Source organism: Arachis ipaensis, chromosome B1 (assembly GCF_059453495.1).
Source record: "Arachis ipaensis isolate K30076 ecotype BB chromosome B1, ASM5945349v1, whole genome shotgun sequence".
Lineage (NCBI taxonomy): Eukaryota > Viridiplantae > Streptophyta > Magnoliopsida > Fabales > Fabaceae > Arachis > Arachis ipaensis.
Window position 1 is genome coordinate 125,567,983 of NC_142436.1, and position 18,608 is coordinate 125,586,590.

At 34.4% G+C, this 18,608-nt stretch overlaps 1 protein-coding gene across 1 annotated transcript; it reads left to right on the plus strand.

Annotated features, from left to right (window-relative positions):
• The first annotated feature begins 8,857 nt into the window (after window positions 1-8,857).
• On the plus strand, window positions 8,858-16,413 carry LOC107633364 (ABC transporter A family member 7-like). The gene is made up of 18 exons (XM_016337001.3): window positions 8,858-9,043; window positions 9,120-9,492; window positions 10,353-10,432; window positions 10,516-10,666; window positions 10,856-10,990; window positions 11,065-11,177; window positions 11,535-11,699; window positions 12,021-12,183; window positions 12,271-12,396; window positions 12,512-12,595; window positions 13,435-13,796; window positions 13,984-14,184; window positions 14,331-14,440; window positions 14,539-14,623; window positions 15,005-15,133; window positions 15,383-15,488; window positions 15,585-15,673; window positions 15,959-16,413. Exons 1-18 carry the CDS (start codon window positions 8,978-8,980, stop codon window positions 16,256-16,258), a joined length of 2,838 nt encoding a protein of 945 aa, XP_016192487.1. The 5' UTR covers window positions 8,858-8,977; the 3' UTR covers window positions 16,259-16,413.
• Window positions 16,414-18,608: the final 2,195 nt, after the last annotated feature.

An 18,608-nucleotide genomic window follows, 5' to 3' on the forward strand; every position in this document is an offset into this window, starting at 1 on the left:
GGGATTAAGGGGATTGGGAGGATTAGATTATGGATAATTAATTAATTAAAATTTTCACTTTGCATTTTCTCGTGGCCACCTCAATATCCTTCTCATTGGAAATGTGTTTTGGTGAGTTTAGGGACACGCTTGTCAAATTTTAAAATCATTTAAGGACTATTTTGTCAATAACAAAAGTCAAGTACTATTTTGTCAACGCTAAAATCTTTCGGATACCAATTTAGTATTTACCTCTTTTTAAAAAATACCATCAATATGTAAATTGGTACCAAAATGCACCACGTGAATATACTTCACTCTAAACTTATACTCATAAATAGTAAAATAAAACACTATATGTAATATTCACAAAAATATAAGAAAAATTGTGATAATTTTTAAAGGATATAAAATAAAATATTAGAATTATTGATTTACGAAAATATAAAGAAGAATAATAATAATTACTAAAAAAATATGAAATAAAATATTAAAATTATTAACAAATCTTAATATAATTAATTATTAAATATTAATTAACGTATAATTGATTACATAATATTTTCTTAAAAAATTGTTGAGAAGAAAGTAGTATCCAAACTGGCACCACATACGCCACTTTACAATGCTTTGCATCATAATATAATATATTGTTAAATTAACAATAATTGATTATTAATGATTGATCCACTAAAATATAGAGAAAGAATCATAATAATAATTACTAAAAAGATATAAAATAGAATATTAGAATTATTGACAAATCTCAACATAAATAATTATTAAATATTAATTTGTGTAAGATTGATTACATAATTTTTTTTTAAAAAAAATTAAAAAGAAAAACGTATGTAAATTAATACTAGAATGTGTCATATGAGCATCTTTGATACTATAATGTAATCTGTTGTAAATGATAATGATATAACGATGATATAATAAATAATAGATATAATTGGTAAATAGATAGTTATTTTATGGGGTATTCCAATTTTTATTAATATCTCTTGAATATAAAATCTCCATTCTTAAACAACCATTGTTTAAACTTGTCATTTTAGGCAAAAATATATTTAGCAAATTTCCAAATATATTTGTTTGCATAAATATTTATTGCAATTATTATATTACTATTATAGTATTATTAAAACCTAGACTATACAAAAAATAATATGTGTTCATATTTGGCTTTATATTTTATATGTCCAATTTATTTCGTGTTCAACATGTAGGCTATATTTGAAATTGAACTTACCAAGATTGGTCCGAAATCCTTACTTGATCCAAATTAGAGAGTAAGTTAAAAGCTTTCCTCCTCCCTACTACTTTGGTAACCACTTCTAAGTGGTAACCACCTTGAACATAGGGAGATTTTTCACATTAAAAGAGAAGTAATCATCCATGATCTTTAGGAATCATCTTAAAAAAAATTAAGTCTAACATTTTTACTTTATAAATACACCTATCATATAGGTATTTTTTTCAATTCAATCTCATTGAAGCCTTCTAAAAACTCCTGCTAAATTAGGTATCGGAGTCCCCTGTAGGTACTTCTCCATAACCATTTAGGTGAGGACATCGAACCAACCACCGTACCAACACTCAAGTCGAAACTCAAACTAAAATCCATTTGGACCTCACATCTAAGCCTAAATTCACCCTAGTTTAGGTGACATCTCGAAACATTGGCGCTGTTATCGAGGACCGAACCATGTCACTTGTCTTAATGGCTAACACTGACAGACACGATAGCAAAATGGTCTCATACTTTGGTTCCCACATCAGAAGCCACGACCGGGATCGCCATTCTCCATCCATACCACCTTTACCTCCTCCCTATTTCCACCAGTAATCAACAACCCTCTCCCCAACCTCACTAAATCTCTCCTCAACCTCATTAAAATAACTCACAACCTCAAAACTCCCACATGCTCAACTGAAACATTTATATTTCCCCACAATAAAGGGAAAGGATTCAAAATTTTGGGACCGATATACAATCATTTGGGACGACTTGAGTAACTGGAATCCGAATTTGGTCGACAGAAGGATGCCGAGCATCAACTCAAAAAAGAGATGCAGTGGCAAAAGGAGACTGACTAGAAGATTAAAAGAATGGAGATGGAGCTAAAGTAGAAAAGTAGTTAGGAGGCATACGGTGATTCTAATTACTACTATGGTGGAGAGGACCCATTTTTGGAGGCCATCTTGCGGGAAGAAGTTCTCGAAAATGGCTATGTATGATGGAACTACTGATCTGAGAAATCATTTTAGCAACATCAGAAGTTAGATGTACCTTGGGGGAGCATCTAATGCAACTCGGTGTGAAGCTTTTCTGACCACCCTTACCAAAGCAACCCTTAAGTGGTTTGATGGGTTTCCTTCCAGTTCAATCGCGTGTTTCAATGATCTAGCTTGTAGATTTTTTACCCATTTTTTGATTTAGAAAAATAAAGTCAAATACACTTCAAATTTACTTGGAGTAAAACAAGAAATCAGAGAGTCACTACAAATCTACATGAAAAGGTAAAATAAGGCTTGCTTGGAAGTTCAACACTTACCTACAAAGGCAATCATCATAGGTTCGATAAATGGCTTAAGGGATGGACCATTCTCCCAGTCCATCTCCAAACAACATCCGACCTCGATGGCTAATGTACAAATCAAAACTAAGAAGTAAATCAACATGGAAGAAATTACACAGCTCAGAAAATCACTCCTATGTCGGGATATTAAAAAAGCTCGTGAGGGCAACAAGGAGAAACATAAAAGGAAATGAGAAGAGGAATCTTCTGGTAGAAAAATGTATCACTCTTACACTCCTCTTAGTGTTTCATTGGTGGAAGTCTACATGGATATCTACAATGTGGAGAAGCTACCACTATCTTGGCCCATCAAAGGTAAGAAAGGGGAAAGCAAGACAGAATACTGCGAGAATAACCACATCTATGATCGTCACACTAACGACTGTTATGATCTCAAAAACGGGATAGAAAAGTTATTACATGATGGTCGATTGGATAAATATATCACTTTCTCTAGGTCAAATCAGAGGAGGAGGTGGGATGCGAGAGATGAAAGAAGCTCTTGAGACAAAGACAGGAGTGAAGAAAGGGAAAAGACCCCAGAGAGACATATAAATGTCATTGCCAGAGGATTTATGGCAGGAAAAACCTCCAAGTCTTCCAAGAAAAGACACCTGAACGGAATATATCAGAAGAAAGTCGAGAATTCGACATTCCTGAGATTGTCTTCCCTAAGAAAGATGCAAAGAGAGTTATACCAGGAATTTGACATTCTCGAGATTGTCTTCACCAGGGAAGATGCAGAGGGAGTTATACCAGGACATGACAACCCGATTATAATCACCATGGTATTAGAAAATACCAACCTACATCGAGCCATGATCGACCAAGGAAGCTCAGAAAACAACCTATTTAAGCTGGCTTTCGAAAAGCTAGGTCTAAAAATCAAAGACCTAAGAGCCTACCAAGATACCTTGTTCAGACTAGGAGAAAACCTAATTCAACCAATAAGATATATCAGCCTTTATTCCATATTCAGAAAAGGACCAAGAAGTATCACCTTAAAGGTGGATTATGTGGTTCTTGATACACCAACAACATATAATGCCCTGATAAAGCACGCTTGGTACACGAAATTGTGATCTCAACGGCTCCAAAAATTTGGTAGGCATGTTCATAATCTCAACTCTTTTTCACAACTCCACACAACTAACCAGCAAGTGCACTGGGTCATCCAAGTAATAAACTTACGTGAGTAAGGGTCGATCCCACGGAGAATGTCGGCTTGAAGCAAGCTATGGTCATCTTGTAAATCTCAGTCAGGCAGATTCAAATGGTTATGAGGTTTTAATAATTAAAATATAGATAAAATATAAAATAAGATAGAAATACTTATATAATTCATTGGTGAGAATTTCAGATAAGCGTATGAAGATGCTTGTTGCTTCTGAATCTCTGCTTTCCTACTGTCTTCATTCAATCATTCATACTCCTTTCCATGGCAAGCTGTATGTTGGGGGATCACCATTGTCAATGGCTACCGTCCGTCCTTTCAGTAAAAATGGTCCAAATGTGTTGTCACCGCACGGCTAATCATCTGTCGGTTCTCACTCATGTTGGAATAGGATCCATTGATCCTTTTGCGTCTGTCACTATGCCCAACACTCGCGAGTTTAAAGCTCGTCACAGTCATCCCATCCCAGATCCTACTCGAAATACCACAGACAAGGTTTAGACTTTCTGGATCTCAAGAATGCTGCCAATTGATTCTATCTTATACCATGAAGACTCTGATCGTGAACCAGGAGGCTAAGAGATATGCATTCAAGCTTGTTTTCATGTAGAACGGAAGTGGTTGTCAGGCATGCGTTCATAGGTGAGAATGGTGATGAGTGTCACATAATCATCACATTCATCATGTTCTTGGGTGCGAATGAATATCTTGGAATAAGAATAAGCTTGAATTGAATAGAAAAACAATAGTACTTTGCATTAATTCATGAGGAACAGCAGAGCTCCACACCTTAATCTATGGGGTGTAGAAACTCCACCGTTGAAAATACATAAGTGATGAAGGTCCAGGCATGGCCGTGAGGCCAGCCTCCAAAACGTGTACAATGGTCTGAGAGTCTAAGAACTAAACGTCCAAAGATGGTCAAAAGATGTGAAATAAATTACTAAAAGTAGTTTTTATACTAAACTAATCACTAGGGTTTACAGAAAATGAGTAACTAAGTGCAGATAATGTAGAAATCCACTTCCGGGGACCACTTGGTATGTGCTTGGGCTGAGCATTGAAGCTTTCAGCCTGTTTGTGGCGTTTAACTCTGGTTTGTAACCTGTTTCTGGCATTTAACTTCAGAATAGGGCAGGAAGTTGGCATTTGAACGCCAGTTTGCGTCGTCAAAACTCGAGCAAAGTATAGACTATTTGTATTTCTGGAAAGTTCAGGATGTCTACTTTCCAACACAATTGAGAGCGCACCAATTGGGTTTCTATAGCTCCAGAAAATCCACTTTGAGTGCAAGGAGGTCAGAATCCAACAGCATATGCAGTCCTTTTTCAGCCTCTGAATCAGATTTTTGCTCAGGTCCCTCAATTTCAGCCAGAAAATACCTGAAATCACAGAAAAACACACAAACTCATAGTAAAGTCCAGAAATGTGAATTTTGCTTGAAAACTAATAAAAATATACTAAAAACTAACTAAATTATACTAAAAACTACCTAAAAACAATGCCAAAAAGCGTATATATTATCCGCTCATCAACGCTTAACCAAATTTTTGCTATAGTTTCAACCTCTCATTTGTGCATGAAGTTTCCAACTAAAATGGGATGGTTATTGTAAAGGGTGATCAAGCGTTAGGTCAAAGATGTTATAATGAAAGCTTAAATCTCAGGGACAAAAGTCAGAGGACAAGTGACTATCCTTGAGCTCGGGCGACCTAAGAAAAAAAAATAACTTTGACCAAACCAGAAGAAAAACTAAAGGAAGTCAAAGTCGGGGATCAACTAGAAAAGACAACCCAGATAAAAGAAAACATGAAGAAAGGGCTGAAAGAGGAACTCATTTAACTCCTGTGAGACAACGCCAATTTTTTTGTATGGAAAACCTCTTATATGTTAGGTATCAAACTTGAACTTATGATTAACAAACTGGTAGTATTTCCAAGATCCATGCCTATCCAACAAAGAAGAAAGAAGCTAAGTGAGGAGCGAGCACAAGTTGTCGAGGAACAAGTGTAAACCCTGTTAGAAGCCAGGTTCATCAGAGAGGTCAAGTACCCGATATGGTTGGCTAATGTCATTTTAGTCAAAAAATAAAATGGTAAATGGAGAATATGCATAGATTATACGGACTTCAATAAAACATACCCCAAGGATCTTACCCCCTCCTGAGTATGGATGCTCTAGTGGATTCAGCATTTGGATATAAATATCTGACCTTCATAGATGCTTACTCGAGATACAATTGAATCCCGATGTACGGCCCTGATAAGAAGAAGACATCCTTCATCACCCCCAAGTCAAAATATTGTTATGTGGTTATGCCTTTAGGATTGACGAATGCATGAGCCACTTATTAGCATTTGATGAGTATGATTTTTCAACCTCTCTTAGGGAACCTTATGGAAGTATATGTAAATGATATGCTGGTAAAGACAAAGCAAGCTTCCTTGTTAACATTCGATCTCAAGAAAGTATTCTCCACCATAAGAAAGCACAAGATGAGATTAAATCCTATTAAGTGTGCATTTGCAGTGGAAGCAAAAAAAATTCTCGGGTTCATGCTAACATAGAGAGGAATAGAATCAAACCAAGAAAAATATGTGGGATCCTCAACATGAAGAGTCTGATGTCAATCACTGAAGTTCAACAACTCAATGGGCGACTCATGACATTGTCAAGATTCCTTGTATGATTGATACTAAAAGAAATACCCCTATTCTCGATGTTAAAAAAAGACATCGACTTCGTATGGATGGAGGATTGTGAGAAGGCTTTCCAGCAATTCAAGGAATACTTGGCGCGACCTCCGATCCTCTTGAAGCCTAAGGAAGGGAAAGAGCTAATCCTTTACTCAGCTATTACAAAGAAAGCAATAGCATCAGCTTTGATAAGAAAAGATGAAGAAAGGCAACCTCCAGTGTACTTCACGAGCAAAGTACTTCAGGGGTTCGAATTAAACTATCAGAAGATAAAAAAAAATTGCATATGCTCTCATACTTTCTTCTAGACCGCTCCAACCTTACTTCCAAGTCTACATTGTCTGAGTCTGCACCATCCATCTAATGAAGAGCATATTGTAGAAAACCAACCTCACATGAAGAATATTACAATGGGCTACAAAGCTATCCGAGTTTGATCTAAGGTACAAAGCTTGGACTGCATTAAATCCCAATGCTTAACCGACTTCCTAGCAGAATATGCAGGTGAATACAAGTTAGAAGACTCAAGCTGGCATATATATGTCGACGGATCTTATTATTGGTAGTGGAGCAGAAGTCATCCTAAAAAACTTGGGAGGCACAAGGTTAGAATTATCACTCAAATTCGACTTTCAAGCTTCCAATAATTAGGTAAAATATGAAGTCGTGTTGGTTGGATTCCAACTTGCAATAGAAGTAAGAGCTAAAAAGGGGGTAATCCACAGTGACTCCCAAGTCGTTACCTTGCAAATTAATGGGAGCTATCAAGCCAAGGATTCTTCCATGAAGAAGTATCTTGAGATAACCATCAAACTAATATCTGAATTTCAGGAGGTGAAAGTCTGACACATATCTTGGGATGACAACAATAGAGCAGACGCCCTATCAAAGTTGCCAAGCACCAAACCTGGGGCAGCTACAGAAGCCTGAGACAGGAGATGCTTCAAGAACCATCAATCTCGAAAATAGAGGTCAACTCGGAAGTACTCGTAGTCGTGGGGCACGACCTGGGATGGATGACATCATACATCGATTTTCTTAATTTTGATATAGTTCCAAGTGATCCGAAAGAACTAGGAGGCTCATCAGAAAAGTGCTACACTCTACATGCCCAGCTCACTTCGTGTCCAACATACATGCTACATTCGAAATTAAGCCTGCCAAGATTGGCCCAATAACCCTAAAATTGCTACAAAAAACCTAGCTTAGATATGAGTCTCTGAAACTTTTATCCGATCTGATTTGGGGAGCAAATTAAGTGCTCCCCCTACTTTGGTTACCACATCTAAGTGGTAACCACCCTGAACATGGGGATGATATCCCACATTATAAAGGAAATAACCACTCATGATCTCTAAGAGTCATTTCCAAGAAATGACTAAGTCTAATACTTTTATTCTATAAATACTCTATCAAACAAGCATTTTTTTATAATCTAATCTCATTGAAACATACTAAAAACTCTTGTTAATTTAGGCATCGGAGTTTTATGCAAATATTTTCACCATCGTCTAGGTCAGGATGAAACACGCGAATAAGAAAAAGGAACATGAAGAAAAAGGAGGAGAAACATAAACAAGAAAGAGAAGGAGGAGGAAGAGGAGGACGAACGCAGAATATAAATATTGAAAAAAAAACGACATAATTTTAGGTACACATTATGTAAATGAGTTTTGTTAGGTTAAAATTAATTTGTATGAATTTATTTACCAAAAAAATTTATATGTATAACGAAACTGTAATTTTTAATTATATACTATAATATATCAAAAATAAAAATAAATAGAGTTAAATTAGGTCTAAATTCACACTCAATGTTATTCGCAACTTAATCTGTTCAGCTTTTAACCTGGAGCACTATAAATTAGATTGCCAACCCTATAAATAAGATTGGATTGAATTGGATTGAATACCCCAGATAAGGTTAGTATTGCCTCTTATGTCATAAACAAAAGAAGGAAACATATATCCATACATTTATATGTTCTTTCTTAGTGGAGAAGCATTGTGTGCACCCTAAATTGGATCGAAAATCCTTTGGCTTTATATTTTTTGTTTGCATTGTACACTGCATTTCTTTGGCTTTATCTGAATCCCCGGGGGTTTGTAAAATACATTTTTTGATGATCGGTTTGTAAAATACTTTAAAATGATGTAAATATATTTTTAAAATTTAAAAAGTATCCCCGTTTAATATTTTAATATATTTTATATTTTAATATATTTTAAAAATTAACTTATTTTTAAATAAAAATAAAAAATATTATTTAAATATTAAAATTAATATATAATTATATATAAATATATATAATTTAATTTATTTTTAATATATATTTTTTTATTTTTTTAATATATATTTTATATCAATAATTAATTTTAATATTATAATATGGTTGAATAAAAAAAATCCTGGAAAAACATACCTACAAGAGAAAAAGGAACTGCAGTAGTGCAGTGTACATTAGTAGTAAGTAGTACCTGATATAACAAGGTTACGTTCACGCGGAGACACTGAAACACTTTGCATTCAACAGAAAACAACAATGTCCAACCCAGCTAGCTTCTGGACACAGGCTAACGCTCTTCTCCGCAAGAACTTAACTTACCAGGTTACCTACCTTCCAATTCCAACCATCTCATCTTCTTCTTTTCTTGCTTCGTTAATTCTTCCTCACTTTCTTACAGAAACGCGATGTCAAGACCAACGTGAGGCTGGTGCTGTTCCCGGTGATCCTCGTCGTACTGCTCTACGCGCTCCAAACGGCGGTCGACATCGTGCAGAGAGCGTCGCTTCAAGACGAGGAGAAGACGAAGGCCGCCGCCTGCAAAGGCTGCGTCTGCGTTCACGACATCGGGCCCCATGCCAAGTGCCCGGATTCAGAGAAGGTGTGTGGGCCCCGATTCTTGGGCCAAGAGGATGCCAAGAAGTGTCCCGTACCCTACCCACCGGAGTGGCCTCCCCTTTTGCAACTTGACGTCGGCGACGGATTCTTCAGCAATGATGCCGCCCGCAATGTCACCATGCTCTTCACTGGCACTGACCAATTTTTTGGAGAAAGTAAGTTTTTTTTATGGTCAATTCTTTGGTGGCTTCTATTTTGGTGTGGAAATTCTAAAATTTATATTTTAAAGTAAATATTAAATATTTAAAAATTATTTATTTTTATATTTTTTAAATTACATATCAATTTTTAATTTTTTTAATAAATTAGACACTAAATTTTAGTCACTGAAATAATTAATATTTTTTATATGTTCTAAAAATTTATTTTATTGTTAAAACTTTTATATTAACCATCTTTTTGGATAGTTTTGAGTCCATGGAGAGTTAAAATCAAAGGGTGAGGTGCACGAAATCAGTTCATTGGGTTTGAATTTCACCGACTTATGAAAAAATTTTACAGTTACAAGTTAGTTATTTAGAAGAGATACACAAATAATTTTGTCTAAAATTTCTTTTTCTTGACTGAAAAAAAATGACACTTCATATGTTCTTATAATTTTGTTGAAAAATATTAGTTTTTAGTTTCTTTAAATGCTTTTAAGAGGAATCTTTAAGAGAAATCATTTTTCTTTTTGGTTCAATCAGATAGAAAATTTAATTTATGGAATCACTTTTATTTTTTTTCATAGTATATAATTATATATTTTGCACATGCAATCTGATGTAAATTCAAGTTTAAGTTTAAGTCGCTGGTTTTGTATTTATCATGAATTCAGTTATCACAAAAGTTAAGCTTTTAGATGAAGCACGACTGCACGAGTGTATGATGAATAATTCTAAAAGAATGCCATGCAGAAAAGAATAGACGTCACCTGAAATGGAGTGATATGTTGTGGAAACTACATTTTGAGAAAAATGTAGTTGATTAACCTTTTTTATTTTGTTTATTTTCTCTTTCAAATTTATTTGTGCAGGTTTATTTGGAACTATGTTCCCAACTGAGTTGAGTATAAATGAGTCTGATATCATGGCTAGTTTGGCATCAGTTGTTCTGGTGAGTCAATATTATTTACTGCTTCTTCCGTTTGTCTTCTGTTTCAAAACCTGTTGTTGGTGTAACCATCAGAAACTGTGCAGGGAACTGAATTTGGGTTGGATTCAACCCTTTTTGTGGACCCTGCGTTAAGTATTAACTCTTATATCCTTTATCGTCTACAACAAGATCAGTGTAAGGTGAACTCTAGTTTCTCCTTTAACTTCAACGAGGGAGACTCCAAAATGATCCGAGGTATTGAACTACAGAACATGACGTGTTTCTTGTGATAATGACATTTTTGTAGACATGATAATGACATTATTTGAGCATGTTGCATTGAAAACTTTGATGAACACTCTCTTTTCTGACTCTGTTAGATATGCATGGCTTGAATCAGATGCCTTGAGCTTTTATCACTAATTAAAAGTTTAATTTCTTTAGATGTTAAGGTGAATTGTACTCAGGCTTTTACCTTATGGCGCAAGACTTTTTCTGATATATGGGATGAGCTACAAGTTGAAGATTGTGATGATGATACAACAGGTTACACGTTATACAAGAATCCTATTAGTGGAGGTACTTAGTATACCATTATGTTTAAATTTATTTAATCTGTGGAAAACCATACTAATTTAATGTTGTTTTTGCAGCTTTTGACTTTCTAAATTCGAATAAGAATATTTTTAATGTTAGCTTTTTAATTTACAAACATGACAATAGAGATAAGATCAACTTGAGCCGCACTCCTCGTTCTGTAAATATGGTATGTGTCTAAATCTTGTTATTGCTTGTCTCTCATTGTTTTCTTTGGACATCATATCCCGTTTTCTAATAATAATGTATATGACATAATGTAGCAGAAAAATCTTTCCAACATTTTGTTTTATCTAGCAAAGTAAACACTAGAGTTCAAACACGTACTTCATTTATTGGTACTCTAGTAGATTTGAACAACAGAAACTTGCTTTAGTCATTACCATTTGAAAACTAACTGCATCAGTAAATTTTACAAAGTTGGTATAGAAATAGCAATTCCTCTATACATATATTATTAGCAATTTTGTGTTGGTAACATATTTCAATAGGGACTGACTTCTAGTATATCTATGCATGCATGCAGATATCAAATGCCTTCTTGAAGTTTTTGCTGGGAAATGGTACCAAGATGTTATTTGACTTTATAGAGGAAATGCCAAAACCTGCATCCTCAGACACAACAATGATTGATATAACTTCTCTCCTGGGTGGTTTGTTCTATACATGGGTCATCCTTCAACTGTTTCCTGTAAGAGCAGAAATATCTGAACAAATTGATCAACTATGAATATAATCAATTTGTTTGTATCTATGAAACAGTAGTTAACAGAAATGAGTGAGTTGTGTTGCCATTATGTTGAAAAAATGTTTTTCTTTTAACTAGTTTTGATTTTTTGAAATATGCCTCACATTCCTACTTATCCCTATGTTGTGTTTTTTCTGCCTTCTTCTTTTTAATGTTTCTTGCACACTGAACAATATATAATGTGAACACAATAGAATTTATTTTGTTGTATATTTAGCTGTTCAACAGGAATAAACTTTTTTTTCTCTAAAATTTTTTATGCAGGTTATTCTGATATCGTTGGTGTATGAGAAGCAGCACAAAATAAGAATGATGATGAAAATGCATGGTCTTGGAGATGGACCATACTGGTTGATTTCCTATGCTTATTTTCTTGCCATTTCCATGGCCTACATGCTGTGCTTTGTGTTAATGGGTTCATTCTTTGGTATGAATACAACCATTTGAACTGTATAGCATTGTTGGTGTTTTCCAATTCTCTTTAATACTGACGATATTTAATTTTCCTTTTCAGGATTCCATTTCTTCAGAGAGAATAACTATGGAATCCAGTTTGTGTTTTATTTTATCTATGTAAACTTACAAATTGCCTCCGCATTTCTGGTGGCTGCCCTGTTTTCGAATGTTAAGCCTGCTACAGGTTTGATCAAATTCGTTTCTGAAATTGTAAAGTCTATAATTACTTATACATGCTTTCAAAATTTAATTTCTTTTATTCATATCTGATTAATGGCCTGTGTTTTTCATAATTGCAGTTACAGCATATATAGTTGTCTTTGGAACTGGACTGGCAGCTGCCTTTCTTTTCCCAGATTTGATGAAGAATGATCTGTTTCCAAGTAAGTTAAATGACTGAAAATCAGGGTATTGTAGTAAAGAATCTTTCTTTGAGTGGCAAATTAGGATGCTGTGGCTAATTTATCTTTGACGTTGATAAACATGGTTGATTAATAACAACAATAACAATTTTCATTAGAGTTTATGGCTTACCTTTCTTTTCTCATGAATAAATCTAATGGTGGAAAATGTTGTTCAATGGTTAGACTTAGATACCCTGCTTTGGATCTAATCCTGTGGGAACAAGGAAATTTTGGTTTCCCAAGATAGATATTCTTCTCCACTTTTGTCATGTTGTTAGCTCATTAACAATGTGATCTTCCTACGAATTGTAATTTGTAAATATGGATGAAAAGTATGAGCTATAGGCTTATAGTTTGTAATAAGTATGAAATTATTCGGTGGCTCTTTGACCTCAGCAATTCATTCTCACTTTGTTTCACAAAAAAGCCGATCTTCTACCATGATTACTCACTTGAGATTGATGAATCACCTATGGGAACCACTGGGAGTGTTGATTAATGAGAGCACCCTTTTAATGAGCATAAGTGAGATAATTGGATATAAAGATAGAATTGCAGAGAAGAATATGCATATAGAAGAGAGAAATCAGAGGGGGAATGTCATCTCACATTTTGCAAAATTCCTATTGCAGTTCATAGTATTCCTATTTATGCTCTTCTTTCCTATAACTAACAACTCTACAAATTGAGTTTTTGGGCCTATTATACATGTTGCAAAGTTAAAGTTGCATGGTTAAATTGAATGAAAGTGTACCACTAACAAGTGAAGAAGTTATTTCATTCTCATATTAACCTACTATCCTGTGGCATTTCTCCAGAAAAATGGATCATTGTTATGGAGTTGTATCCTGGGTTTGCTTTATTTCGCGGGCTAAATGAGTTTGCAGAATATGTCAGTGTTGGAAATAGTTCAGGGACCCTTGGCATGAGGTGGCAGGATCTGAATGATAGCACAAATGGCATGAAACAGATCTTAATCATCATGTCAATTGAGTGGATAGTTTTCCTTTTTGTTGCTTACTACCTTGATCAAGTTTCCTCATCAGCAAGTGGGAGAAGTCCATTTTTTTTCTTGAAAGGATTTCAGAAGAAGACACCTTTGTCTTCCCAAAAGGACAATATGCCAATACAGGGGTCAAGAGCCTTGGCTCAGATGGATAAACCTGATGTAATCCAAGAGGTGAATTCTTACTTGCTTCCATTAAATTTCATGTTGATCTACTCTCTCTTTCTTTAACAAAATTCTGAAAACAGAATACGCTGAAGATAAAACAGAAATAAAAACGGAAACCAAATATACTCTAAGGAGTTGTGTTACATGCATACTGCATTTTCATGCTTTCTTTTTTTTTTTCCCCTCTCTTCAGAGAGAGAAAGTGGAGGAACTGCTACTTGAACCGGCCAGCAATCACAGGATAGTTTGCAACAAGCTGAGAAAAGTCTATCAGGGGAGGGACGGAAACCCGGATAAAGTAGCAGTGAGAGGCTTGTTCCTTGCTGTTCCTCAAGGGGAATGCTTTGGCATGCTTGGTCCCAATGGTGCTGGAAAGACTTCTTTTATTAGTATGGTTAGTTATTTGTACTTCAATTGCATTTCTTTCCACTACTCACAAAAAATTAATATAAATATTTCTACTATGATTCCATGTTGCATTGTTTCTTTCTTTTTGGCAATTCAGAAATCTAATCAACTTATATATGTATATGTTTATAGATGATTGGTCTGACAAAGCCAACCTCTGGTACTGCATTTGTTCAAGGCATGGACATAAGAACTGATATGAATGGACTATACACAAACATGGGTGTATGCCCCCAACATAAGTAATAGAATTCCCTCCAACTTTATTTATTTATTTACTATCTAACTCTTTTTTTTCTTTTTTCTTTTTTTTAATATACAAATTTTCTTGATATTTTAGCTTGCTGTGGGAAAGGTTGACAGGGAGAGAGCACCTACTTTTCTATGGCAGACTTAAAAATCTCAAAGGTTCAGCCTTAACACAGGTAAGTTGACTTACAGAAAATATTAAGACTTTAGACACTATTATCTTCTTCTCTCTTTTTTTATCCAATTAAAGATCTCCACTATTAAAGAGATATATATTAATAAAAAATGATGAAAGTAAAGAGTCCAACATTACAAATGAAAATACTTTGCAGCATTAAGATTAAAAAAAGTGAATACTGTATATGACATAATACACTTTTGGTTCAACAAAAAATTAATGTGTTGTGCATGTTTGTGAACTAATATTTATGGCTTGGTTTTTGGTTGAGTTTGGAGCTAGAGAAGGAAAAAATTGTCCAGTATAGATGCAATTTGAACAATACTAGCATTAGCATTTATTCGGAATGCATGAGTATTGAGTACTATTTTTGCTGCAGGCAGTAGAAGAATCTTTGAAGAGTTTAAACCTTTTCAATGGAGGAGTTGCTGATAAACAAGTTGGAAAATACAGTGGAGGGATGAAGAGGAGGCTTAGCGTTGCAATTTCTTTGATTGGGAATCCCAATGTATATTCTTTTAATCAAAGTTTAATCCTACAGAATCATTTACGTGTCTTAGCTTTTCTGACGCTTTAAATTTTTAGGAAAAATACTTTATAACATTTATGATCAGGGTCTATCAGACTAAAAAATTTATAACGTAATTCTTGTTGTTCCATTCTACTAAATAAAGATAAAATTTAATAGTTCCTGACAGTTATATTAGAATATCAAGTTTATGTTTGATCACAATGTAATTTCCTTTTTCTTTATAAGGTTGTTTATATGGATGAGCCAAGCACCGGATTAGACCCTGCATCAAGAAAACGCTTATGGGATGTTATTAAGACTGCCAAAAAGGATCGTGCAATTATTCTCACTAGTGTGTCTCGCTCTCTCTGATTTCCATCATCTATGTTTTTTCCTTCTTGTATATTTTATTGATATATACCAATCTTGCTTTATATTATTGTTTCAGCTCATTCCATGGAAGAGGCAGAGGCCTTGTGTGATCGATTAGGAATCTTTGTTGATGGTAGCTTGCAATGCATAGGAAATTCAAAGGAGGTAAAACTAAAATTGCTCCAATAACTTCTGAATGATTCTTCACACTTGCTTGCATTATTCTTGTTTCAATCACTATAAAAAATTATTGGAATAGCAACCAACTAGAATGGCTTTCGTGGTGGTTGCTAAATCGGTCGCCAAATTAGAAATTAGCAACCTATTTAGTGACCAATCTTGTTTTGGTAATAACAAAACCCGATCAGTCGCTATTCCAGATATTTCTTGTACTGGATTTGAGTTCTTTTATGATGGTAGCTGCATCTGTTGGTTTATCATTTTATATAGTTGAAAGCAAGATATGGAGGAACTTATGTGTTGACAATGACAACACCTTGGGAGCATGAAAAGGAAGTGGAGAACATGGTACGGCTGCTATGTCCTAATGCTAACAAGATATACCATATTTCTGGGACTCAGAAGTTTGAGCTGCCTAAAGGGGAGGTTAGAATAGCTGATGTATTTGGAGCTGTTGATTTTGCAAAGAGAAACTTCACTGTTTCTGCATGGGGTTTAGCTGACACCACAATGGAAGATGTCTTCATTAAGGTTGCTCGTGGCGACCCCCATTCTCAAAACCTGTCATAATATATAATTGTCATACATGTTTATGGCATATCAGTATATGGATGTTAAAACTTTAATCTTGTTAGTTCCGGTGGGATTTAAATTAGAAAACTTTGACATATATATAAACTTTACGCTAAAATACACTTTTGGTAATTGCTACGATTCTTTATAAACAGTGTCTAATTTTTTAAAATGATAACTAGTTAATATTTAATAAATTTTAAATATTTAATTTTTTATTTTAAAAATAATTTAGACAATTTAAATACCAAAATAGAAAACATCATAAAATTTACCTATATTTTTTACTCTAATGGTCTCGAAAAAGTTTTAAAAATATTCTAATATTTAATTTGTTTTTATTTTAATGTTTAAGTTTGAGTTTTATTCTAATAGTTAATTTTTTGAACATTAATATTTCATCAACACTTTTGTTAGTTTTAAATCCCATAATCGATTTATCCATAATTTCATTCACATAAACATCTCTCAACAATAATTAATCACTAAAGAACATAAAACTGCTCTCATGGAATTATCGAAATTTGGAGAAACTCCTGACAATCCACAATCTTAAAAAGATTTATAAATTCTACTCTCCTGAGATTATTTTTATTTGTAAAACAAAAAATCAATTTTTCTAAATTGAAGAAAAATTAAGATCTTGTAGTTTCAAGGAATGATCTATTGTGGATCCGAATGGATTATCTGGGGGTTTGGTAATAACATGGAGGGATGGTTACATTGTTCAGATTTTACAGCATGGTAGATTTTTCATTGCGGCATCAGTTTTAATAGCTGGTTCTAATGTTCCCTGTGGTGTTCTAGGTATTTATCTCAGTTCAAATAATCAATATAGAATGGCTCAGGTTGTTGAATTAACTTCAGTCACCCAACAGTTCCACGGTAAGGTGGTGTTAATGGGTGATTTTATTGCCGTTTCTAATCAATTGAAAAAAGCAGGTGGGGGTGTTAAATCTCCTTCCTCTATTGAAACTTTTAACAGTTTTATTGATGATAATTCCTTGATTGATATTGGTATGGTTGGAAGACCATTCACTTGGTCGAATAGGCAGGATGGTGATGAGTTGATACAGAAGAGACTGGACCGATTTCTGGTAGGAGTTGATTGGCAACAACTTTATCCTAATGCATCGGTTCTTAGACTGTCAGAATCAAGGTCGGGTCATTCCCCTCTTCTCTTAGACTCTAATCCAAGAATTGAAAGATCTAAACGACGATTCAAATTCTAAGAAAGATGGTGTTCAAATGATAAAATAAGACAAGTTTTTAAAGAGGTTTGGCACGAACAGATTGATAGTTCAGCCATGTATATCCTAACTCAAACAATAAAGCGTTGTCGGCATAAGATTGTCAGATGGTAGCAAGAAAACAGATCTAATTCAAAGGTGGAGATTGATTCACTACAGTTTAAATTAGAGAAACTTCGTTTAGTAGGAACTCATGGAGGTGACATCATTTCAGAACTAGAGGGCAAACTTGAGAAAGCATTGCAAAATGAGGAATCTTATTAGAAAGATAAGTCTAGAATCAAATAGCTCAAATTTGGTGATCAGAATACAGCTTTCTTTCATCAGAAATTTAGAAATCAAACCCGAAGGAATAAAATTTGGCAACTAACTGACAGTAATGGTGAAGTGGCTACTTCAAATGCTGGTATTGCTTCTATGGCTGAATCTTATTTCAAGGACATCTTCTCCTCCACTTGTCATGAGAACCCTGAACCTTTGTTTACTAATTTTGAACCTAAGGTTACAATGCACATAAACCGTAGGCTTCAAAGACCAGTGACTATGAAAAAAGTAAAACGTGAAATATTTAGCATTCATCTTTAAAGTGCTCCAGGAGATAATGGCATGATAGCAAAGTTCTTTCAAATCTTCTAGAACATCCTTAGTGGTGATGTATTTCGAGCAATTAAGAGCTTCTTTTTAGGAGGCAGAATTTTGAAGGGTTTTAACCACACTCAGATCTATCTTGTTCCCAAGATTTCTGATGCTAAAGATATACCTCAGGTAAGACTAATAAGCCCATCCTCAGTCTTTACAAGATTATCTCTAAAGTACTTGTGCATAGACTTCAGGGTATGATGAATAAACTAATTAGCCCTTACGCATAATGCTTTTATTAAAGGCAGATTAATCTCTGATAATATCCTAATTGCTAATGAGTGTATACATTACTTGAAGAACAAAATAAGAGGACTCAAAAATAAAATTGCGCTAAAATTATATATGAGTAAGGCATATGATAGGGTGGAATGACACTTTCTTTGGTTTATATTGGAGAAGTTTGGTTTTGACTCTCGATGGATTATGTGGATTCGAGAATTAGTGGTAGTTGTTTC

Coding starts and splice junctions, on each gene's coding strand:
- LOC107633364 (XM_016337001.3), top strand. CDS start 8,978: ATGTCCAACCCAGCTAGCTTCTGGACACAGGCTAACGCTCTTCTCCGC. Junction 10,433..10,515: donor GTTTGGCATCAGTTGTTCTG/GTGAGTCAATAT, acceptor GAAACTGTGCAG/GGAACTGAATTTGGGTTGGA. Junction 15,489..15,584: donor TCGTGCAATTATTCTCACTA/GTGTGTCTCGCT, acceptor TTATTGTTTCAG/CTCATTCCATGGAAGAGGCA.